General features: G+C 39.0%; 1 protein-coding gene and 2 long non-coding RNA genes across 4 annotated transcripts in view; 1 reads left to right on the top strand and 2 right to left on the bottom strand.

The window, feature by feature from the left end:
- The window catches only part of LOC309503446, a 411057-nt gene that overhangs the window by 345006 nt on the left and 40127 nt on the right, over positions 1–25924 (bottom strand). The gene's annotated exons all lie outside the window — the stretch shown is intronic.
- The window catches only part of LOC309503749, a 155199-nt gene that overhangs the window by 92265 nt on the left and 37010 nt on the right, over positions 1–25924 (bottom strand). The gene's annotated exons all lie outside the window — the stretch shown is intronic.
- LOC309498178 (uncharacterized protein) lies at positions 3197–24690 on the top strand. Of its 2 annotated transcripts, XM_082168728.1 has the most exons (7): positions 3197–3338; positions 16743–16878; positions 17508–17608; positions 17785–19472; positions 19613–19640; positions 21411–22004; positions 23077–24690. In XM_082168728.1, exons 2-7 carry the CDS (start codon positions 16835–16837, stop codon positions 23835–23837), a joined length of 3216 nt encoding a protein of 1071 aa, XP_082024854.1. In that variant the 5' UTR covers positions 3197–3338; positions 16743–16834; the 3' UTR covers positions 23838–24690. The 2 variants fall into 2 exon arrangements, with proteins under 2 accessions (XP_082024854.1, XP_082024855.1); XM_082168729.1 differs by lacking the exon at positions 16743–16878 and having other exon boundaries at positions 3205–3338.

Here is a 25924-nt window from a genome sequence, read left to right as displayed (position 1 = left end):
CTGCTTTCAAAGTAATGCCAATCCACCCTGATTCGTGGCACTTATTCGGTGTAAACTGGCGGAAAAAAGTATTATTTCGCCGTGCGCTTAACTTTCGGCTGCAGAAGCAGCCCGAAAATCTATGACACTCTCTCTGAAGCTATATGTTGGATTCTTTCCAATAATTATGCAATTCCTCATCTTCTCCATCTGCTCAACGATTTCCTTATAATTTCACCATACGACGCCATCCCCGAGGCTCACCTCCTCACAGTGCAAAAAGTTTTCTGCGAGCTAGGGATTCCGTTAGCCCAGGAGAAAACATCGGGTCCAACTACATCCATGGAGTTCCTAGGCATCAATCTGGACTCAGTAAAATTCCAGGCCTCACTGCCTAAGGAAAAAATCGATCGTATCATCTTAATCGCATCCAATTTTACAGACAGCACAGATTGTTCAAAACACGAACTTCTCTCGCTGCTGGGCCACCTAAATTATGCCATACGCATTATTCCACAGGGCCGCCACTTTATCGTGCATCTTCCTGCCCTCACTTCATCCGTTCATGCTCTAGAAGATCGGATCATCCTTTCTGACGAGTCCAAAAACGAGTTAAAATTATGGATTAATTTCCTTAACCAGTGGAACGGCTTAACTTTTTTTTACGACGACTTTATCTCTCTCCCCCTCGATATCAAACTGTTTACAGACTCCTAGCCCTCAGCTCCTAGACACACCCCAGTCTTCAGCCTCCTCTGCCCTTTTCGAGCTCTACCCGATCGTCGTCGCAGCTTCCCTATGGGGGAAAGAGTGGTCAACCAAAAGCATCCAAATCCATTGCGACAACGAAGCAACCGTACACTGTATTAACAAAGGTCGTTCTCGCTCACCTGCGCTAATGCCACTCCTCAGACGCCTCATCTGGATCTCCGCATGTGACCAGTTCTTAATAACTGCAAAACACGTCCCAGGGGCTCAAAATCAATTCCGAGCTCGGAGATCTCCACCCGGACAGCAAGCCAAATACGCATTTTAATACTACATCAGATTTCGTTAACATGTGAACTCGTGAAATTAAGTGTTATCTAACAAAGTTCGTGAGGAGCATGTTCAGGTAATCATCCAATCAGCACAAGAAATAGCCAGTATAAATAAAGCCTTCCCTAACCTCCTGTCTCATGACTCATTTCTCAGCATCCCGCCACCACCCCATCACCTCACATTCGGCTGGGTCTGCTCATAGATACCTATGATCTATACATTTATAGGGGGGAGTACTCTGGGGTCGGGCTGAATTCCGAGCTCGGAGCCCTCCCCCCGGACAGCAAGCCAAATACGCATTTTAATATTACAACAGATTTCTTTAACATGTGAACTCGTGAAACACTGAAAACACTTCCCTTTTTTCCAAGATGAAATTCAGTCACTTCACAATATTTTTTTCCATTACTTTACATAGAGGTAAGAGTTATGGGTCTATAACTATTAGGTGTTGTTACATCTTTCCCAGGCTTAGCTAGAGGGAGCACAATTGCAGTTTTCCATTGCTTAGGAAGGATACCCTCATTCCATATATACTTATATAAGTCCAATAATGCTTTTAATGCTTTTGGTGATCATTTCCTTAAGATTTTATAACTTGTCATATCTTCACCTGGTGTTGTATTTTTTGAGTTATTAATAGCTGGTTTTAATTAAAAATAATTAAACTCGTCATTCAAATACCTATTAAAATCTTGATTTCTCTTGCAAGTATTCCCATATACTGTATATTCTGAATATGTTGTCATCTTGTTAAGAATGTATCAATGCTATGAGCTTAGCACATGTTTGAGCCAACATTGTAGCCTTGTCTTTATTTGCAATCACTACCTTTTCATTTTCTACCATTACAGGTATTGGTTTGAAGCTGTCAGTTCCATTCATCTTCTTTATCATACACCAGACTGCATTTATTTCAGTTTCCCTCCCTGATGTATTGCAGACATTTTGCCATGCAGTCCTTTTTCTATTTTTAATAACCCCTTTAACATAAGCTGTTTTCCTTTGATAATCTATAACAACTTCTGGGGTTCTCACTTTCTTTTTAACATTTGAAATGCTCTATTGCTTTCTCTGACATTCCTCTGACCACCATGGCACATTCTTTCTTGTACCATTTAATAGTGGGATAAACTGAGATGCCGTTCACCACTTTACCATATCTATCATCAGCACTGATTATCAAATTGTTCTTCACATAACATTTGAAATATTTCCCAATCTGCTTTCTTATATGTCAGTCTTACTCCATAATTTCATTTTTGTAGTTGAATTTGACTTTGAATTTCACAGATCACTGGAAAATGATCACTTCCTATATTATCCTTAGACACTGACCATGTTCCCCAAACAAACAACCATATCGCATTTGATAGTGAAAAACAAGTTGAACATTTTTTTTAAATGAATTTGATACCATTTAAAAAGCGCGTTTTACAGAGTAAAGGCATTAACATACACATTAAGTATAACTAATCCAGGTTGCTTCACAAAGCTTCAAATTAATAACCATACATGAAAGTGGTTTGAAGACGATGGGTTGCACAAATAAACTTATTAATTTAAATTGTGTGAGTAAAGTTGCTCAGTGTTAATGGGTGGACTACAAGTAGGCCTATCTATAAAATGCTGCTGCAAACTTATTTTGCTAGGCTACATATTATTAAAAGACTAGGCTTTTATATTTTATACTGATAAAATACTGATTTATACTGATTATAGCCTACTTCTTTATTTTATTTTTATTTTATTTTTTTTGCTGTGCATTTACCATCATTAACCAGCAGGGGGACTCAGCCCTTGACATGTGTTTCAAATTATTTATTTAATGTTTTGTTGTGTAGCCTATATAATAAACATATTACTCAACATTCTCATTGTTGTTTAATGTTATCCCAGTTAAATATTGGCTAATCTAATCTAAATTGATTCAAAAACTGCACGTGTAAATCTAGCTATTAATGCAAACCAAGCATCACTTTTCAAATAATTTCATAAACTGTTCATTATTTAATTGACATATGTTCAGATCGCTTTCACAACATCAAGTTACCTTTCCAATCAAACAAATCTACTAAGATTATCTAAAATTCTTGTTCATGTCTGTAAGTTTAACTGGGAGGAGTTTCAATGGACCTACAGAAAGTGAAAGTCTGAATCTGAAGCTTGTGAAAGACGAACAGCACGTAAATAAATCACGAGTTTATTTGAAGGTTTTAATGAGGAAACAAAGTCTTAGTTTTATACAAGAGTCTAAAAAAGACAACTTCAACTCTTATCCAATTCACATAAACTGAAAGAGATTTGGAGAAGAGAAGGTGAGTGAAGAATCATGCTAACAAACATGCTAAACATATAAACAGCAAATGGTTTATAACAGAATAATTAAGAACGGCTGCTGAACATGTCTCACACTGGAATTCGTTTCCAATAATCGAATTTAATGTTTTCAGTGTTGACTCTGAGGTTAATAAATCTAGTTAGACTTTAAAAGTGAGAAGATTGTATGAAATAGATCATTAATATTAAATGAGCAACATCCCCGCGGCCGTGTAGCAGTGGCCGTGCGATCTCTAAATAAAGTGCCACACTTTGGATCGTCTGCTTATTTGTTGCAAGGGTAAATAAAGAACTGGTTCTTTGAAAAAGTTCAGTGTTTTTCTTCAATTAAGAAACATTTTAAATATAGGCTAAATGATATTTTTGTATGTAGGCTATTTATTTGAGGAGCGGATAAGAGCATGCGTAGGCTATAAGAGCTTTTTTGTCGAGTCATAGCTAAGGCCATGTCCACAATACGTTTTCGTTTGAAAACGCATCTTTTTCTCTCCGTTTTGGCCTTCCGTCCACACTGAGACGGCGTTTTTATTCATGAAACAAAGCTTTTTGAAAACGCACTCCAAAGCGTATACATTTGAAAACGCCGTTTTTGCGTTGTAGTGTGGACTGTGAAACCGGAGGGATTTAAAAACGATGACGTAAATTTAGTCATGTGACGCATATTGTACCAATAGATATTATACCAGTATTGTGCCTGTTATGTGCTATTCACTTTCACACTGTTGCTAAAAATATTCTACATTGAACACTCTTCATATCACAGTCCTGCAAAGATGACAGAATTTACTCCCTGCGGTAATACACGAGAGCAGTCGCGTTTTAGACCAAACATGGTGTCTGCGTGCGACCTGGACTGCATCAGTGAATGGTGAGATATTTTACTAAATAAAATTATCCTGTCAGAAGAATTGCGCGATAACTTCATTATTTATTTTTCCATCTGAATCAGTGATCATTTGTGGGGTTTTAAACATGCGCAGTAAAGGTGAATTTAGCATTTGGGCAAGATGACGTGACGCGTGTTTTTTCTGTAACTAAGTGTAAATGTTTACTGAACTGCATTTCTCAACTAAAACAACACATGCCAGTGGGGCATAGAACATCATTTTATTTTAATATTATGATTTTGGGACGTAAAATGTATTTGGTGTTGTTCATATTTCAAGGTGAATAGCAAAATGTCCTGCGGTGTGACTGTAACATTTATGACTCATCAAATGTAAATATCAGTAAAATAAAGCAGATATGTTTGGAGCAGCTAATAAATGCCTTGGCATTATTTTGTATGTATTTACTTAATTAACTTAAGTTTTCAAAATGCTGAAAGTACTAAAATAATATTTACAGTACATTTAGTTTTGTAACACAAATGCTGTCCTGCAGTGTGACATAGGATATTAGATTTTTGTACTGGCAGTTACATTGACAGCCATAGGGGTTCTTTAGTCAAGACCCCTACCAGGAAGTCCCCCAGATGTTTGGATGTGCTAAGGAGGTTAAAAGATGAGTGTTAATCTCTTATTAATTTGATATATTTCATAATTTCTGTCAGACCATGAACGTGTCCATTTTTGATAGTCCTGTGGTGTGACTGATCTAGACTGATCTAGTTCGAGAAAAAAAAATAAAAAAAAAAATAAAAAAAAGAATCATATTCAGGTTTAAAACAATGAACTTATTCAGTTACTGTAATGCCTAAGATCAGTCTTGTATAGCAATGACTCAAAATGGCTGCAAAGGTGAAAGAGTCCTGTGGTGTGACAGCCCATCCTGTAGTGTGACATAATTAAGTCAGATGTCTAGCTAGATTCTCGTCTGTTATGTTTGCAATATTAAACATAAATATAAATATATCTCTGTCTCTATATATATATTAAACAAATATTGCAAATATTAAATATAATATACCTATATTATACATATATTAAACATAAATATATATCTGTCTTCATTATACATAATATACCTATATTATACATATATTAAACTTAAATATATATCTGTCTTCATTTGTTTGTTGTATGTGTATGTTAACAGTCACTGATCATTGTTTTTAAAGTCAGTTTTAGGCATGAGCAAAGAAAGGACAAGGAGGTACAGGGAAAGGTTAGCACAGGATGAAGTAAAATTTCTCTTGTTCACTGGAATCTTTGTTCAAAGAGCTGAACTGATGATTTTAACATGCTTTTAATTATTTTAGCATGATTTTAATGACTTTCTCCTGAGAAACAAGATATTTGTTTAGTCTTTTAAGTTAAAAATAGAAATTAATGGTCTTTATGACTGGGTCTGATTTGACGCCTCCAAAATGTTAATTATTCAGTATGTCTTGTTCACTATGTTTTTAGTTCAAATTCATACACTAAGTAATAAGATTGTACTGATATGTTGCATTTTCATTAATGTTCAAATAGAGATGCAAATTAATTTGTTTGTTACAAAAGTATTCAATAAATTTCACCATAAATGTTTCATTTCGTCCTGTGGTGTGATGGGATGTCCTGTGGTGTGACATCACTTCAAACACAATTAAACGACTTTTACTATGTTAACTAGCTTAAATGATTATATGCATTTGAAAACATTGCATAATATAACTATATAAAAAAATAATAAACATTTTCAAAAAAAAATTCTCATTTTACACAATATTTCCACTGGAGAGAGTGGTAAAAGATGGCACAAGCAAAGAATATAATCGAAAAACAGCTTTGAAATAATTTTAATGATTATTCTAAGAATACTTGTTAAACTTGAAACATACCTGATTTGTATTTGAAATTAATAATATTTCAATATTTGAATTTTATAGTAATGTCATGTCACACCGCAGGACATATTTTGCCTGGAGCTGTGAGAAAAGCTTAATAAATTACATAATGAGAAAAAAAATCTGCTAACCTCTAACAGTTTCAAAAACAACAGTATTTGAACTTTACAAATTCATACAATTCTCAAGCAATTTAGAACTTTGTTTTAAAAAATGATGTTTCACCCTTATTTGTCATCTACCCATTTTCAGGCGTTTTTCAAAAGTTTCTCATCCACACAGCAAAAACTCCAGTGTTAAATTAACACTCCTGGGAGTGTATATGAGTCCACACTCAAAAGTGTAAAGTGTTAAAATATGAGTGTTAAATTAACACTCAAGAGTGTTAAAGTTAATGAGATAATTAAGTGATTAGTTTAGTGATGATTGAGCATTATTGAAGACACCTGATGTTAACAAGCAGAATCACTGAAGGAGGAAATCACTAATTGTAAGTTACCATTAAGGTGATGGGTGTTTGCTTTAGTTGGACTCTTGACACTTATATGTTTACTTTAAATTTTGCTTGTCTGCTGTTATTGATTTATAACAGTCAGATGAACAAAGAGACAATGTGATCTGATGGTGTTGGTTATGTTTTGACATAATCATGTTGTGATCCGTAAAACAAAACTTATTGAGATGGCTTACCTTGTTAATTACAGCAGCTCTGTGATTTTACAGCACATGATTTTCAGTATTTTTCATATAATCCAAAAATATTTCATAATCATTGTTCTGATCAAAAGACTTTCAAATGAATTTATTTAGAAACATATGTATCAATAATCAGCCTGTGAATCTCAACAATGGTGACAATAATAAAGCATGTTGCAGTGTCTGCCACCAATCACAACTCATTAATGGCTCCCATCATGCATTGCGGTATGAATAAATTATGATCTGAATTGTCTATGTAATTTACTTTTCCTAATTGAATATTCTGCTCATCACCATTGTTGAGATGCATAGACTGAATCTTGACATCTGTGTGTGCCTAAAAGAAAGATTTTTTTTTTTTCAAAACAACTTTTAAGAAATCCTTTGTATTATATCTAAAATTCTGGATATTTATGCAGATTCACAGTTATGCTGTAATCAACAACATAAATCTAAGTCAGAAATAAGGATCTTAATGAGTTCAGTGATCATTTTCAAATGATGATTGTCATAATATAACCAACACCATCAGATCACTTTTTTTCTTTGTTCAACTGGCAGATACAACAGCCAAACAAAATTTAAAGTAAATGTATAAGGGTCAAGAGCCCGACTAAAGCAAACACCCATCATCATAATGGTAACTTACAATTTGTGATTTTCTCCTTCAGTGATTCTGCTTGTTAACATCAGGTGTCTTCAATAATGATCAATCATCACTAAACTAATCACTTAATTAGCTCATTAACTTTAACACTCTTGAGTGTTAATTTAACACTCATATTTTAACACTTTACACTCTTGAGTGTGGACTCATATACACTCCCAGGAGTGTTAATTTAACACAGGAGTTTTTGCTGTGCACACTGAAACGTCCGAAAACGCTAGTGTGGACGGAGAGCGTTTATAAATGAAAACGCCGTTTTCAAATGTATCTGGATTAATGTAGACGTAGCCTAGCCTACAATGCGTAGCCTATGCATAGCGCAGGCTAATGTGATATTTTTGGCCAAATGTACGGTGGCCGAGAGAGCTCAACGCGCTGCAACTGAAGAAAACACATGCAAATAGAAAAAACACCCGCAAATTAAGAAAACATCTTCATCAGTTGCACACGTGTGCTCCAAATACTCACAACACAACCAAATACAGAAACGCGCTGCAAAAGTTCACAACACAACCAAATACAGAAACGCGATGCAAAAGTTCACAACACAAACAAATACAGAAACGCGCTGCAAATAGGAAAGAACACAACGGAAATGTTTCCGGGGAAGCCAATAAGTGACACTCAGTTAATGAGCTCAGTGTTCATATGTGTGCACACTACAGAGTTAAAGTGGTCTTTAATTAGTGGTCACACATAATTATAGCAACCAGGAAAAATTTACATTAAAGAGTCAAGGGTCAAGAGTCCAACTAAAGCAAACGCTAACCACCATCATGGTGACTTTAAAATATAACTATTGATTTAATTAAAACAGAAATTAAATAAAGTCAGTCTGGTTAGTAATAAGTGAAGCTGGTAATGCTGTTTGTGGAGTTGTTTAATCCTCCTCTGCTGAGATCTTCACAGATTTAATGTCTTCTTTTCTCTTCAGTTGATTTCATCTAAGGCTGTGTCTGAAGTCAGTTGTAGTTCTTGTGTTTCTCTTTCCTTCAGTGATTCTGCTTGTTAACAGCAGGTGTTCATAATTAATGCTCAATCATCAGTTAATTATCTAATTAACTTCAAGACCACTTTAACTCTGTAGTGTGCACACATATGAACACTGAGCAGTGTTAATTTAACAAAACCGGGTCTGTATGGCAGTAGCCGAAAGCCGGCAGATAAAGGTCGGTAACCGGGGAAACATCCACATATCCAGAGGAGCAAAGAAACAAATGAGACTAAATAGCGGAAAAATCAAATTACAAACTAAACAGTGCAAGCGAGGATACATTAAACACATTAGAAATTAAAGTTGTAGGTTGTGTTTGATAGCTGAGGTAGGCTAAATTAAACGCAATACTCACGTATCCTTGCTCGATGATGAATGAAAACGTACTCGGTTACTAACGTAACCTCGGTTCTCTCTAGAGAGGGAACGAGTACTGCGTAATAGCTTACACTAAGGGAAAAACTCTTTTCCACGAGATATTGAAGCCAAAAATTATCCTTAATTTTGTAATATTGTAAAACGTGTTGCGGCAGCATGCAGACATGGGTGAGACGGCTCGCGCGGCCATTGGCTGCTCTGCGGCAACTGCAGCAGCCTATTGAGAGAGGCCCCTCATGACGTCAGATACAATGAGGGCGCTTCGCGCCCACTGCGTCACATCCCGCGGAAACGGGCGGGGCCTTGGGCTATAAATATAGTCTCGGGATGCTGGTCTAGCTGGTTTTTAATCGCCGAAGCGAACCAGAGCGTGATGCATGCACGGCAAGATACGCAGTACTCGTTCCCTCTCTAGAGAGAACCGAGGTTACGTTAGTAACCGAGTACGTTCTCTTACGAGAGGTTCTCTCGTACTGCGTAATAGCTTACGCTAGGGGAACACAGTGTAAAACACCGTGCGTGCTGAGATTCAACACTAAGGTCCCAAGGGCAGGTGCCCGGGGCTCATACAGTGCATAATCATAAGGGACTCACAGAGAATCCGGGAAGAGGGGCTAGAATAGCATCATTCCTGTAGAATATAGTGCTCTATTAAGAGCAGATTATATCAAGTGTTCTACACAGCCAGGGCGAACTCGGCCTGGGCTGATAAGTATTTATGGGACTTACACACTGCCCACAGAGGTATATAGTCGATCAGCGATCGACGCTCTAGCAGTTTCAGCATCCTGAGCCGATAGCATCGGGCAGACAATACTGAATTATTAGACCGAGAGCAGCTTAGCCTGCAAAGCGGGAACCTCTAGGTTGTAAAACCTTATAAATGTAGACGGAGAAGCCCAGTCTGCCGCCATACAGATATCTTGTAAGGCAATCCCACTAGACCAAGCCCACGACGAGGCCATGCCTCTCGTGGAGTGACACCTAACGGGCATTGCAGGCCCTTAGATGTATAAGCAAGCGCTATAGCATCAACTATCCACCTGGATAGACTCTGTTTTGACGCAGCTAGTCCCTTGGAACGACCGTTGAACAAAACAAAGAGCTGCTCCGTCTGTCTAAAAACAGATGAGTGAGACACATAGGTTCTTAATGCCCTGACCGGGCAAAGGAAGCCCGCGTCCCCTTCCTCTTCAGAGACCGGCAGGGCCGACAGGGAAATCACCTGTGCCCTAAACGGTGTGTTGAGGGATTTAGGAACATACCCGTGCCTTGGTTTGAGTATGACTTTTGAGTCATTAGGCCCAAACTCCATACACGTCGCGCTCACTGAGATCGCTTGCAAGTCCCCTATACGCTTTACTGAAGCGAGAGCCAGAAGAAACACTGCCTTGAAAGATAAGTGTTTGAGGTCTATTGACTGAATTGGCTCGAATGGGGCACCTTTCATGGCTTCCAGAACCGTGGAAAGGTCCAAAATGGGAACTGAGGGAGGTCTGGGAGGATTCAGCCTCTTAGCTCCTCTAAGGAAGCGAATGACCAGATCGTTCCTTCTCAGTGACTGGCCAAGCATTGGTTCAGCGAACGCTGCTATGGCCGCCACGTAAACTTTGAGCGTGGATGGGGCTCTGCCCTTATCCAGTAGCTCTTGTAGAAAGGAGAGAACCTCCGACACCCCACAGTCTGAGGGTGATATGTCACGAGCTGTACACCAGCTAGAGAACACAGACCATTTCGAGGAGTAGAGCCGCCTAGTAGACGGGGCTCTAGCCTGCGTGATCGTGTTTAACACTCCCGCTGGGAGGTTAACGGGTACCCGTTGATGGCCCACGCATGTAGGGACCAGAGCTCCGGGCGAGGATGCCAGATCGAGCCGTTGGCCTGCGAGAGGAGATCCCTCCTCACTGGTATTGGCCATGAGGCGGTCTTCGTCAGCTGCATCAGAACTGGGAACCAGGCTTGGTTCGTCCAGAATGGGGCCACGAGTATCACTGAGCATCTGTTTTCCCTGATTCTCTCCAATACCTGGGGTAAGAGAGTGACGGGGGAAACGCATAGAGCGGGCAGCGGGGCCAGACGTGGGCCAGCGCATCCCTGCTCTTGGAGAAAAACTCTGGACAGTGAGTGTTTTCTTGAGACGCAAATAGGTCTACCTTCACTCTGCCGAATGTTTTCCACAGCAGTTGGACTGTCTGCGGATGTAAAGACCATTCTCCTGCCAGAACATTGTTCCTGGACAGTCTGTCTGGTCCTACATTCAAGTGACCTGGCACGTGCGCTGCTCTCAGCGAGCGCAGATTGTGCTGAGCCCAGATCAGGAGGTGTTCTCTCAGCCTGTGAAGGGTTCTGGATCTGATACCTCCTTGGTGATTTATATAAGCCACCACCGACATGTTGTCCGAACGGACCAAGACGTGGTGTCCTTTAATCTGGGGACAAAAGCGCCTCAGCGCATTGTCGACTGCAACAATTTCCAGGCATTTCATGTGTAGAAGCTTTTCCCGTTCTGACCACTGGCCGAAGAACGGTCTGCCCTCGAGCAGCGCTCCCCATCCTGAGGTTGAGGCGTCCGTAGACACCACCTTCACACTCGAGGAAGTTCCCAGGTTTGCACCTGACCGGTACCAGTCGGTCACTGTCCAAGGTTTCAGAGCTGAGATGCATTTCTGATCGACCTTGAGGCGTAAGAGACCGGAGGTCCACGCTTGACGCGGTACTCGCGCTTTTAGCCAGAACTGCAGCGGGCGCATGCGAAGCAGACCCAGCTGAAGCACTGGAGATGCTGAAGCCATGAGACCCAGCATCTTCGGGAACTTTTTGAGCGGGACTAAAGTGCCGTGGTGAAAAGTTTTCGTCATTTAGTGGCGCGAAGGGCGAGATCCGTCGCGCTCCTCAAATCCGGCAGGCTTACAGCTTCCGGTCCTTCCTTGTCCATCTTATGGAGAAGGTTGACCTGGAAGATCTGACGTCGTGTGGCAAGCTTTGGATGGTAGCGCCGTCTTAGCACGCCGTCCAGCAGAGGGCGGGCAAAGATGGGCAGCTACAGCTTCCTCCACGGGGGGTAGAGAATGGTACCCCTTGTCTTTAGCACCGTCGACTACGGAGAATGCTGCTGACACGGAAGTACGCATTCTGGCTGACAAGGGGGCGCTCCAGGACTTAGCGACTTCTTCATGAAGCTCAGGAAGAAAAAGCGCTGGTCTCGAAGGCGGCTAAGCACGGTCCTCTTGCAGAAAACAACCGTCCAGTCGGTTGTGTGCAGGCTCCTGGGGCGTCGACCACTCAAGGCCGAAGCTGACGACGGCCTGCTCGAGCAGACGCATGAGCTCTGCTTCAATGTTGGCTCTTTTCCCAGAGGGCCGGTGAGAAGAAGGTGCGAGATCCGCAGAGCTCAACCAGTCCTCACTGCACGACGTTAGGAGAGAGCAGCTTCCTCGTAGTGTCCTATGGCGGAAGCGGCGGCAGACGGCGGCCGCTGGCCGGCAGTGAGAGACTCGGGTGAAGCAGGCGGCGAAGCTATTACATAAGCTATTACATAAGCTATTACGCAGTATGAGAGAACCTCTCATAAGAGAACACAATGATGATCCCAACAACAGATGGTTGAAATTTAAAAGGCTGATTTTCCCGCTTCAGGGCAGTGACGAGTACATTATGTAGTCCAGTGGTTGTCAAGACACCCTAGGCACAACCTTAAGCAATGGCCCTGAACGGTGGTTTAATGTCAACATTGTGACAACGCTGTAACAACCTTCACTACACAACGTAGTTATAGCAACCTTTTGGCCATGTTGTTAAAACGTTGTTAGAAGGTTGGCTATGTTGCGCCAACGTTCTGTGTTTGCTGGGCAGGGAAACCAAGTTATTGTTTGTAAAAACTTTAGATTTCGATTGTAAAACTAATTAAAATATAATAGTTATTTTTAAATAACGGCAACTCAAACTGGGGTTGGAGGTAACGGAACAAAAAAAAAAAAAAAACGTACACTGCCTATAGCTTCTTTGCAGGGGCGGCTCCAGAGAATTTTTAAGGCATGTGCTGAGGGGGTGCTAGATCATTTACGGGGGGAGCTGCGCAAAACTTGGCCACTAAATATTTAATATTCAATTATTTTAATGATCACAATTAAAGTTGTAATTGTATTAAATTGAACAAGCGCAACATTCAGCATTAAATCAAATATTCTAAAAGATGTAGCCTAGGCTATTATTAATGATAATGTTATTTCAACAACATAATATCTCGTTATTTCGACATAATATGTGTGCGTGCAACAAGCAAGATGTGCGTTTGTAAATCCGGTGACGAGTGTATTCATTTTTATTAATAAACTAGTGTTTTCTGACAGTGTTAGCTGCAAAGATGAAGTTGACGATCGCCATATAGTGAACGCGCGTTACGCGCCTATAGAAAGAAATGCACATAATGGATTACATAATCAGAGAGTAGCCTTTTTCTTTTCGTTTTGAATTATTTCGTTTAAAGACATTTCAAGCTTTGTGTATTTGATGTATTTATCATGTCTGTGTGAGGCATACACTGAGTTTCGTTAAGTTAGGATGAGATGCGCTACAGTTAACGTGCAATGCAAGTGATCGCGCGGGCGCCTCCATGATTATTGTTATATATTTGCTTCTTATTCATTAGCCTAAATCCAGGCAAGTGGTTGATGAAAAATTGATTAAAATTAAGATACAATTTATACAAAACGAAATTCACTTTAAAGAAATGCTTTCTACAAAACAAAAATTAATTAAGTGGTCAAAATCATGTCTGACCCACTCGTTTCATATTGCGCATCCTATCTCGTGCTGTTCACTTTTCATAAATCAGCATAAATGGAAAAAAATTATAACATTATAATATTTGAAAAAATATTTAATTCTGAATTTTGCACACACAAGTTGAAAGGCATTTGTTCAAATCAAGTTCACGGATAATTGTGCGTACATTTATTAATCATTATGATACTAAAATCATAACAAAGTAGGCTATGCTATGTACAGAAAATCAGATGAGCCCAGAATATGAACGCAATTAGGCTACACGTTAAGCATTTCCTCCCATAGAAAACCATCATAAGAACGCTTAATGTGGCTTAATGCAGAGAATGTCCCCTTATTATGTCGAAATAACGAGATAGTATGTCAACACTACTGCTGTGTCCACCTTCTCCACATTCTTGATCAGCGGAAACGATTTTTGCTTGTTTGGGATCTGACGTATTTGAAAAAGTTAAGCAAACTTTGCTGTCTTTTTGACATTTCATCGACATTTGACGTCATTTTTGACATCGAGGCTATAACAGCAATCTCAAAACACAAGATTTTTGTAGAACTTCAATGGGGAATAAAGACAGACAAATAACAACATTGAACACTACACAAACAGTAGGCTAATTTTATTTTTTTTAATTTAGGCAATTCATTTTCCATAGTGACACAGGAGGTGCCGGATCCAATAAAAAAGGTTCCGGATCCAACGTCGGAGGTGACGGAACATGTTCCGGCGTGTTCCGGCTCAAATTAAGCCCTGGACAAATAGATAAATAATAACAGGATTGCCCTGTCTGTTTGCACATGTGCATCAATCGGAGTGTCTGGTAGATTTAAACAGAGAGAGATCTTGAGGCAGGCGCGATGCTTAGTTGTGGCTGGCACTGATAGGTGATGTGACGCGCACTCCATTATGGACAAAAAGAGCAAATAAAATATAAGATAAGATGACAAATAGATAAATAAGAACAGGATTGCACTGTCTGTGTGCACATGTGCATAAATCGGAGTGTTCTCTAGAACATGTAAACAGAAATATAATGTAAGATAAGATGGCAAATAAGAGCAGGATTGCACGGTCTGTTTGCACATGTGCATCAAATTGAGATCTGGTAGATTTTAAAAGTGAGAAGTCTTGAGGCGTAGGTGTCAAGACTCGCGCTCTGGATTAAAACAGCGGAAAAAGTATAAAGTAAGGTGGCAAATGGGTAGGCTAAATAAAAGTAGAACTAAACGCGGGATGCATGTCTAACTGTCTATTTGATCATATGCATCAGTCGGAGTGCCTGTTTAGTAGCTGTAAGGCAGGTGAAAAGCATTTAGTTAAAGGTACAATATGTAAGGTTTTTGCATTAAAAAATACCAAAATCCCAAGGTCAGTGTTATGTATTTTGTTAAGTTGATTACTTATAATATCCAAAATGTTTCCAACTATTTTTAAATCGTGTGAAAATTGCGATTTTAACCAAGGAAACGGGGTGTGAGCAGGGGTGAGCTGGGAGTCACCAGTCAATTGCGCCATATCCGCCCGCGTTACCCTCGGTTTCCGCTCGTACTGCGTGGAGTCCTGGACAAATGCGGAAGTAGTTGTAGCGTCTATCAAGCAACAAACGTTAGCTTGTTTCGTGCTGTCATTATGGAACACAATTATTCTTTACCGATTGCAGCTGGTTCTGTCGACAAAGCATGCTTAATTTTATATTTTCCAAATGTAGCATTCGGTATTAGTTATGTTTATGTAAGGAAAGTATTATTGCTTTAGGTTTGTGTTTAGTTTATTGACATTGTTTATCACGTCTGGTGTTAATGGCCATGTAAATAAATATAGCATGTGTTATACATAAAGATTAATCAGTATTTTGGCAAATGATGTGGGTATGTTCGAATGTACTTTTACAACAATTGTTTAGAACACGTAAAACTGTGCCGCGTTATCACAACAATGAATTTGACATACAGTAACATCTATGATCACCAATGTAGTATTAAACCTTACTTTTTCTTGCGGTTAATTAATTTTAATGAAATAAAAGTGTGATGAGGTTCAAGAGTCAGGAAGGAAGAAGACAGGGGTCGGCGTGACTGGAACTCGTAAGTTACTTTATTAAAATAAAACAAAACAAACAAAAGTCGTGCACAACACGCATTCACCGTGGCAACCGCGACGGCACAAAACAGCTTGGATCCACCGGTTTTCTTTCTCTGCGTCCAATTTTCTTTCTAGTCTCTCGTACGAGTCCTCAGTCCATCTCTCTCCTTCTCTCTCTACGCCAATAATACTGCAATAAGACACAGGTGTTCGTCATTTGCACTTGACCTACTTACTCGTCTCATTTCTCTCTCTCCCGCGCTGAACCACGCCTCCCTCGCCACAAAAAGCATGTCATTAAACGCAACATTTATAAAAATAGAACTTAACCTCATCCATGAACATGATTTTTCGATTCCCGTCTGACTGATTTAGGCTACATCCATGGTGAAGTTAAAAACAACAGTTCCCATCATTCCACGCTCCACATCGTCATCAATCTACACCGTTGTTATTGTTGTTTGGAATGTAGCACCCTCTAGTGGCAGAAAATGTTGCATATTGACCTATTGTGCGTACTGTTCTTGCCCGCTAGCTACAGGGGATCTGCGCTGCATTTTGTTTAAAAAACACCTTATATATTGTGTAAGGTCCCTGAGGCAGGCACATATATCCATGACGGGTCCCAAAGCAGGCGCACATATCCGTGACTGGTCGAGTGGCAGGTGTATTTAACGGTGACGGGTCGAGTGGCAGCTGCCCCTAGCGGTGAGGGGTTGAGTGATAGGTCAAATGGCAGCTCCCCCTGACAAGCAGAGATTTTACCCCCTTCACTTAAATGACAATTAATTGGAAATTTGCATTTTTAAGTGAAATTACTGAACGTAAATATATGAGCTTGATAAGAATTATCATTCTAGAAGAAAATTTCAGATGGCACTTAGAGGCTTTTGCATCTGAACTCTTCATATAAATATATATACATATATATACATATATATATACACTCACCTAAAGGATTATTAGGAACACCATACTAATACTGTGTTTGACCCCCTTTCGCCTTCAGAACTGCCTTAATTCTACGTGGCATTGATTCAACAAGGTGCTTTGTGACATGGTGCATTATCCTGCTGGAAGTAGCCATCAGAGGATGGGTACATGGTGGTCATAAAGGGATGGACATGGTCAGAAACAATGCTCAGGTAGGCCATGGCATTTAAACGATGCCCAGTTGGCACTAAGGGGCCTAAAGTGTGCCAATAAAACACCCCCCACACCATTACACCACCACCAGCCTGCACAGTGGTAACAAGGCATGATGGATCCATGTTCTCATTCTGTTTACGCCAAATTCTGACTCTACCATCTAAATGTCTCAAAAGAAATCGAGACTCATCAGACCAGGCAACATTTTTCCAGTCTTCAACTGTCCAATTTTGGTGAGCTTGTGCAAATTGTAGCCTCTTTTTCCTATTTGTAGTGGAGATGAGTGGTACCCGGTGGGGTCTTCTGCTGTTGTAGCCCATCCGCCTCAAGGTTATGCGTGTTGTGGCTTCACAAATGCTTTGCTGCATACCTATTTCAGTCAAAGTTGCTCTTCTATCAGCTTGAATCAGTCGGCCCATTCTCCTTCTGACATTCAGTTTGGAGTTTAGGAGATTGTCTTGACCAGGACCACACCCCTAAATGCATTGAAGCAACTGCCATGTGATTGGTTGATTAGATAATTGCATTACTGAGAAATTGAACAGGTGTTCCTAATAATCATTTAGGTGAGTGTATTTCTATAAATTCAATTAAATATTTGTCCTCTTCTGATGTCTGTCTTCAGTATGGAATCAGTGGGAATGAATGTGATTGAAACAGCAGCTCTTGGGAGACCCTTCCAGCTCGGCATGATGTACGACTGCAGAAAAGATGCATTAATACCAGGTGAGTTTTAGTCAAATCAGTCTACAAATAAACATGACATTTTCACTTTCATTGTCTAAAACTTCATCAATTAACATCGGAATTTGTTTCAGATGTGAAATGTAAATCTAATATATTCACATTTGTCCTATTACAGGGGTTAGACATCTAATATATTCACATTTGTCCTATTACAGGGGTCAGACTTTGGAATAAAGAGCAGCTGCAGCAGAATATTTCTGCTCATTCACAAATTAATACAGATTTCCATGTCACATCTTCAGACTCCATTCAGGACAAATCTAAATTACTGAATATTGACGGTGGGCTCAAACTGAGTCTTTTAGGTGATCTCATCCAAGTTAGTGGAGCAGCAAAATATCTCAAAGACACCAAGACATCTTTCAAACAGCAGAGACTGACGCTTCATTATCATTCAACTAGCAGGTTTGAAGAACTGACCGTGAATCATTTGCCTTCTGGAAATATTCCTGACGATGATAATGACATTGCCACACATGTAGTGACAGCAATACTGTATGGAGCAGATGCCTGCTTTGTGTTTGACAGACAAGTTTCTTCAAATGAGAACAAAAAATCAGTAAAAGGAGAAGTAAAAGTGGCTTTTGAGAAACTGCAGGGCATCATTTCAGCGGGTGCAAATGCTGATCTAAGTGTGAATCACAGCCAGCAAACTGCAGTCAAAAATTTCACGTGTACATTTTATGGCGACTTCCAGCTACCGTCTAACCCGACCTCTTTTGAAGATGCGTTGAAGGTTTTCACTAATCTTCCAAAACTGCTGAAAGAAAACCAAGAGCTGACAGTTCCTCTGAAGGTTTGGCTTTATCCTCTGGACAAACTTCACTCAAGAGCTTCAAAACTTCATAAAGACATCAGCATGGATCTAATCATGAACATAGAATCAGTGATTGAGAGTTTAAATACAACAGAGATGAAATGCAGTGACCTAATGGAAGACTCTACAGCTCTGGCGTTTGCTGCATTTCATGATAAAATTCTACAAATGAAGCAAAACTGCTACACATACAAGTTGAGACTCATGAAGAAACTCGGCTCTCTGCTGCCAAACATCCGTGGGAATGTGATGAAGGAAACTGCACTGAATGATCTTCTACAAGAACATGATAAATCTCCATTCAGAGGAAGTGATCTCGCAGAATGGCTGAGTGAGAAAGAAAGAGAGTCTGAGATCATTAAATCAGTCCTCAGACAGCTGAAGGATACTGGCGCACAGGTGGAAGTCAACATAGATGTAATTATGATGGATCTGGAGGTTAAGAATCTCGTCAGTTATACGTTCACATCATTGGACTGGTCAGATGCGCTTCTTCGTCAACAAACTGCATGTCTAAATTCTTCAACAGAAGGAGAAACTGATCAGAGGAGCCCTGATTCAAAGCAAAAGTCTTGGCTCACTCCTAATGTCATAAAGTTCTTGAGGAACAATTTGGAGATATTTAAGAACTTGACCAAATCCAAAGACTGTAAACCAGCCAAGTTCATTGTGTCCTCTAGAGAAATGGAAAATCATCCTGGTTCCTGCATTTTCCTGTATGAACATGGATGTGATGAAGCTGTTTGCTTTACTCCTCCATCCACACCAGCCTGTCCAATCACTGAAGAGGTCAAAGGTCAGAGTGTGGTTCTGAAGGTTCCTCCATCATGTTCTGCTACAGTGGAGCTCAGATTACTGTACAAACCGAAGCATGACACAGTCTGGAGATCTGAACCTGTGCTGAAGGATCAACACACAGTTACTCTGACTGATCTGAGACCAGGAACTGAGTATGACATCAAGTGTGCAGCGGTGGGGAAACTCAAGTACACCGTTGACAGTGACGTAATCAGCGTTACCACAGAGGTATGAAGAAATATGTTCATTAAATGATTGATTAGAGACATATGCAGTTTTATGAGAGTGAGTTATGAGGTATACACTGTTATTATTGCCAATATCATCATCTTATCAGGTGTTAATTATAATCAAATGTGTTTTCCCAGCAAAGTACATGGAACAGAGCAGTTGAGGGTGAGTCGTACTTTTTCTGACTAATTTTATCACTTTTTTTCTGTTAACCATAAACCAACAGGGGTAGTTCTACAAAATTATGTAAAATATTATAGCTTATGTTTTATATAAAATATTTCCCATTTCATACTTTTATATGTTAGAATTAACCCTTAAAGGGGTGGTATAATGTCCCTTTTTACAAGATGTAAAATAAGTCTCTGATGTCTTCAGAGTGTGTATGTGAAGTTTTAGCTCAAAATACCCAACAGATTATTTTTTATAGCATGTTAAAATTGCCTCTTTTTGAGGGTGAGCAAAAACAGGTCGTTTTATGTGTGTCCCTTTAAATGCAAATGAGCTGCTGCTCCCGGCACACAGGGCGGAGCTAAAAGAGCTTGTGTGTGTGTGTGTGTGTGTGTGTGTTAGCAGCTCCAATTACCTCACACAGACAAGCACTAACATGTCAGAAACTGTTCTGCCTTTTATGTTCAAACCGAAGTCAGTCAATAATGGAGAGACAAGAAGTGACGACATGTAGAATGAACAGGACATTTCTAAATGGTTACTTTATGAATGCATGTTATTTATAGAAGATAAGAATAAAGAACAAGGCCAACAGAAATCAGAAATTTTAAAGTTCAGTTTGATTGTCCATGTTTTGCTCAGTCTGTGAACAGCATCTGTGTGCAGTAATTAAACAATGAATAGAAGCTGAACTCAGATGAAGAGTGTCAACATAAAACAACTTACACTATTTCTAAATGTAAAGCTTTATGACTAATTTCTTATTTAATCTTAATTTAATATTCTTATTCGTGAATGACAAATAGACTTAGGGCCCTATCTTGCATCCATCGCAATTTACTTTGTACAGCGACCGACGCATGTATCATTCCTATTTTGCACTCAACGCACAGCGGACTTTTCTCTCAACAGACGCACGTCGGTAAATTAGGGAATGAACTTGCGCTCCTGGAGCGGTTCAGTGGAAAGAGGAGGCGGATAAACTTTGCTTCTCTCATCTACACAGACGCAGCAGCTCCCATTTTTGCAAATCATACATTATTACATGGAAAAATATTACCACACGAGGGAAATCATTGTGGTGTCCATGAAGATGTGAAAAAATAGGCATAAATCTAGCTTACACATTTACCCAATATTATTATACGCCTGTTTAACCGAAGCTAATTTGAGTGGGTTTCTCGCATCCCCATACAATGTCACTTCTCTGTCTTTTACGGCCCTGACGAGAACGTCGGTCTCCTTGGATGTGAACCGCTCCTGGTGTGCGCCTGGCAAATCCGCCGTTATAATAGCAATCCGCCATTGAACAAGCGCGCCTGCTCTTAAAGGGAATGTGAGATGTCGCTCTGATTGGTTTATTTCATGTTAGCCCAAACCACACCTATGAATAATGAAGCTACTTCAGACCAACCCATTTTAGAGATCCGCCCACAAAGTTACTTGCGTTTCAGATCGTTAAAATAGGGCCCTCCAAGTTACATTAGTTTCCCAACCCTGTTGCTGAAATCAATGTAATGTTGTATCTGTCCTTCATCGAAAACACACCTGATTAAACTCCTCAGCTCGTTTAATGGTAGCGTTAGATGAGGGAAACATCTAAAATCATGGAGAATTCAGAACATTTGCATCCCTTGCAAAATAATAAATCTTTATTTGGAGGATTTGATATGAAATGTGATTTTATTTTACTGTAATATCAAATGTTAACTATGGTTAACTGTTCCATGTGTTACTTTTTTCTTTGGTGTTATTTCTTTCTAGGCTGTGGAAGAGAAATGGAGGGAGCAAATATGATGTTCAATCAGCATTTAAATTTAGCCCTACTGGGAAAATCAAGATCTGGGAAAAGTTCATCAGGAAACACAATACTGGGACGAGAAGCTTTCATATCAAAGAAAAGCACCAAATCTGTCACTCGAGATGTTGCTGTTGAATCTGGAACTGTTGATGGGATTCCAGTCACTGTTTATGACACACCAGGATTATTTAACGAAGAGATTCAGCAGATGATAAATGAAAATGTTCTTCAGAAATGTGAATCAGATTTCTGTGTGTTTCTGCTGGTCATCAAAGCTGACAGTTTCTCTGAAGAAGAGATACAAACTGTGGAGAAGATTGAGAAGCTGATAGGAGAAGAGCGCTTGAAGAAAACCTGGATTCTCTTCACCAGAGGAGACGAACTGGAGGAAGAAAACATGACTATAAAAGAGTACATTGATGATATTGAACCACTGAAGAAACTCGTTCAGAAATATGATCAGAGATACCATGTGTTCAACAACAAGAAGAGAGGACCTAATGGACAAGTTCAAGAGCTGCTTACAAAAATACTTAAGCCATATTTTGACACAATAGGTGAGTTTTTTACACCAACTAAATTTTAAATATTCTGAACACTTTTTTAACTCTTCTGCCATTCACTGGATTTTACGGTTACAGCATGAAATAAACATGGATGAACATAAGAAGGAATGTTAAACGACACAGTACAGTTTACTGGAATGAGTCATATCTTGTGTAATCGTACTATAATCATAAATTTACGTACTATATATCCAAGTATAAATCCAAATGAATCGATATTGAAGCTTTGCAAGCTTATGATTATTCCTCCGCAAGAATAATTCTCACTCAAAAGCAGCAGCCCTGTTTGAAGCAAGCATAATTTTTAGGTTTCAATAACTTTTATGAAAGTCTCCTACTGTATAAGTTAACGTTAGATCTTTTGCTCCAACAGATGGTCAATCGGGTAAGATAAATAATAGTTCCAGTGGCCTAACATTCAATACGTTTACATGTGTGCTAGTAATGCACACAGTTCAGTCACAGTGTTTTAGTTTACAGTATAGAAATGTAGGCTATTATGTGGGGTAATGTGAAGTAATCAGCAATTAGGATTCATTCATACATGATTTTTTGATGGCAGGTTGGGGTTATACACTAATTTTCTGTCATGGTCAGTGGACCCTCTGAATTAGCCTTCGCCACCCCAAAAATAAAACTGTAGTTCTGTCTACGTAACCTCCGTATCAAAACACAGGTGAAAAAGAGGCAGAAACAGTGATCAGGTATATGGAAGCTAATGCAATCATCAAACATTAATCAGAATATAAATCAAAACATTTTACAAAAAGTTACTGAATGAAATGTGGACCCAGGACGAGTTATAGGACTGTGAAGCATTAGGGGTGTTGATGAACTTGATCTACTCAATCTGTATTTTGATCATCGTTCTGAATCTGAATAACAAAATATTCTGGGGGCCATGAAAGTTTGATGAAAATCATCAAAAATGCTAGCGGTGGATGGCATCTTAAAAAATTATAATATTGGCATGGAAAGAGTTGCATACAATACAAATTGCAATGCATTGAGTGAGTGTTGTGGTATAATGTAATGATATTGTTTCTTTATTATGTAATAAAAGGTGCAGAGATGCTGAAGCCGAATCCAATGAGAAGAGAAATACCAAAAGACATTGATCTAGACACTCCTTCTGCCAGTCTCTCATCCAGACGGATTGTTCTTCTGGGTAGAAGTGGAGTTGGGAAGAGTGCAGCTGGAAACACAATACTGGGACATAAAGAGTTTATGTCTGAGAAGGGAATTAGATCAACCAGTAACCAATTAGTAACCAGTAAATGTTCAAATGCTCACGCCACTGTTTCAGGCAGATCTGTGTCTGTAGTTGATACTCCTGAATTTACTTCCGACAGCATTGATGAGTTCTTTCACTCCGAGCTGAAAACTGAGTTAATGACAGAGATAGGGAGAAGTGTTTATATATCCAGTCCTGGACCGCACGCTTTTCTCATTGTGTTTCCTGTGAATAACAGATTTACTGATCAGGAGCAGCAGATTCTTCAGCAGATTAAAACACTGTTTGGAGTGCTAAAATACTGCATCATTCTCTTCACTCATGGAGATCTGCTGGAAGGAGAGTCTGTAGAGAAACTCATTGAGGAGAACAGTAGATTAAGAGATGTAGTTGGTCAGTGTGGAGGCAGATTTCACGTCTTCAACAATAGAGATGAGAATAACAGAGATCAGGTGAATGATCTACTGAAGAAGATTGACACAATGATAGAGCAGAATGGAGGAGGACACTACAGTAATCAGATGTTTGAAGATGCTGAGAGACTCAGACGAGAGAAAGAAGAGTATATGATTGCCGTATTGTATTCATAGTAGATGTCAGATTCACGGATCAGGATCAGCAGATTCCTTTGCAGATTGAGATGTTGTTTGGTCAGGAGGTGTTAAAATACTCCATCATTCTCTTCACTCATGGAGATCTGCTAGATGGAAAGTCTGTAGAGGAACTCATTCAGGAGAACTGTGGATAGAGCAGAATGGAGGACAGTCATCAGATGTATGGAAGTACCTTGAATTGTATATTAATACTAGTAAGAAATTGTAATATGTACTCGTCTATCAAATGGTTAATATTTTTACATCTGTCTGTCTCACTTTATTCTTAGAATTATATGAGTATGAGTATGTAATTACCAGACACAATTTGTGTGTTAAAATGACAACACATCTATTGTGTTAAATTTGACGTGATATTTATTTACACATCTCTTGAATAATCTGCCTTTCTCATGACCTTGAATATGACATTGATACTGTACTCTTTCCTTGAGGTTTGATGGATGTTTGCGACTCCTGAGTTTCTCCTTTTAGTATTTCCCCTTTATTTGGCAGGACAGGAGAGAACTGACTGGAGGTTTATACTCAGTTTGCAGCTATTGTACTTTTACTGTATTGGTTTTATTTAAGCAGCACAAGTCGGTAACACTTTATAATAATGGTGGGTCATTAATAAGTAACTAAAGTAAACAGAAAACAAATATTTTCAATGAAACATCAACATCCAAACTTCTGTTAATTCTCAAAAAGACCTGTAGACAAATTACAGAAATAAAGTCAGTCTAGTGATTTAATGTCTTTTCAGTTGATTTCATCTAAGGCTGTGTCTGAAGTCAGTTGTAGTTCTTGTGACTCTCTTTCCTTCAATGATTCTGCTTGTTATCGTTCTGGTGCCTTCAATATTAGCAATAAAAAATAAAGAGTTCTTAATTCATCTTTGACATCTTTTGTTTAAATTGTACTTATTTTGTTTGTGTGCTCATTTTAAATGGTTGACTTAACCCCTTCAGACCTGAATTATGTTTAAAGTTTCTGAAAAATATAAAAGTATATTTTCCCAGCTCATGAGGCTTCTATGAATGAGACAAAAAAAAAAAAAAAAAAACATCCATTTCAATGGATGTCAGGTCAAAACAGGTGTACTTCACAAAAATGTACCAACATAAAATTAAATAATACACATAAAAATTGTTAGTATATACTTAAAGCTTTTTCTCAAGGTCAAAAACTTTTCAACAGTATACCATTTCAACTTTAATTTTGAGGTTTTTGTTTTACAGATTGCACATTGTTTGTAACAAACTAAATATCTTAGAATCAATCAATATGGTCATGTTAGAGTCATTTTCTCTGCGCATCTTTCTTTTTTTAGATCAAAAACTTGAACATTAAAACATTTCAACTTTATTTGTAAGGTTTTTGCTTTATAGATCGCACATTTGTTTATTCATAACAAAATAAACCTAGGAATCAATCAATGCATTCATGTTAGAGTAATTTCCTGTGTGCATTTTTGAAACAATTTCTCTGTTAACGATTTTCTTGCATTTCAACAGTACATTACTGGCAGCACGGTTGCCAGCAAGTTACTGTATTTTGATTTCCAGTAACTGTACTGTAATTCACTTTACAGTACACAAGATCAGTACACACACCCTCAAGCCATCCTAGGTGTATATGACATCGTTCTTCTTTCAGACGAATACAATCTGAGTTATATTAAAAAATGTCCTGGCTTCCAAGCTTTATAATGGCAGTGAATGGTTGTTTCTGTTTTGAAAGCCCATAAAAGTGCATCCATCCATGATAAAAGTGCTCCATGCATACGGCTCTGGGGGGTAAATAAAGGCCTTCTGAAGCGAAGCGATGCGTTTGTGTAAAAAAAATATTCATATTCAAGTTACGCTTTAGATTTAAGTCAAATCCGTATGTTCGTTTGGCCGGAAGCTAGTCATTTTACTTTATACAGTTTTAAATATGGATATTTTTCTTACATCTCCATCTTCCTCATCACCTCACATAAAGTCAACATCTGAGATATTTCCATCAGCTATATGTTCAAGCACTCCAAGAACTATATATTCTGCATATGAAAAAGTTTCAAAAATGTATCGGTACTGTGA

This window comes from Leuciscus leuciscus (genome assembly GCF_965113295.1).
Source record: "Leuciscus leuciscus genome assembly, chromosome: 1".
NCBI classification, from domain to species: domain Eukaryota; kingdom Metazoa; phylum Chordata; class Actinopteri; order Cypriniformes; family Leuciscidae; genus Leuciscus; species Leuciscus leuciscus.
This window is presented reverse-complemented; position numbering and strand designations above follow the sequence as displayed.

Bases quoted from the DNA above. Each gene is read 5' to 3' on its own strand.
- LOC309498178 (XM_082168728.1), top strand. From the start codon at position 16,835: ATGGTGGTCATAAAGGGATGGACATGGTCAGAAACAATGCTCAG. The intron at 16,879-17,507 runs GTAGGCCATGGC...GTCTGTCTTCAG, and splicing joins TGGTCAGAAACAATGCTCAG to TATGGAATCAGTGGGAATGA. The intron at 17,609-17,784 runs GTGAGTTTTAGT...GTCCTATTACAG, and splicing joins AAAAGATGCATTAATACCAG to GGGTCAGACTTTGGAATAAA.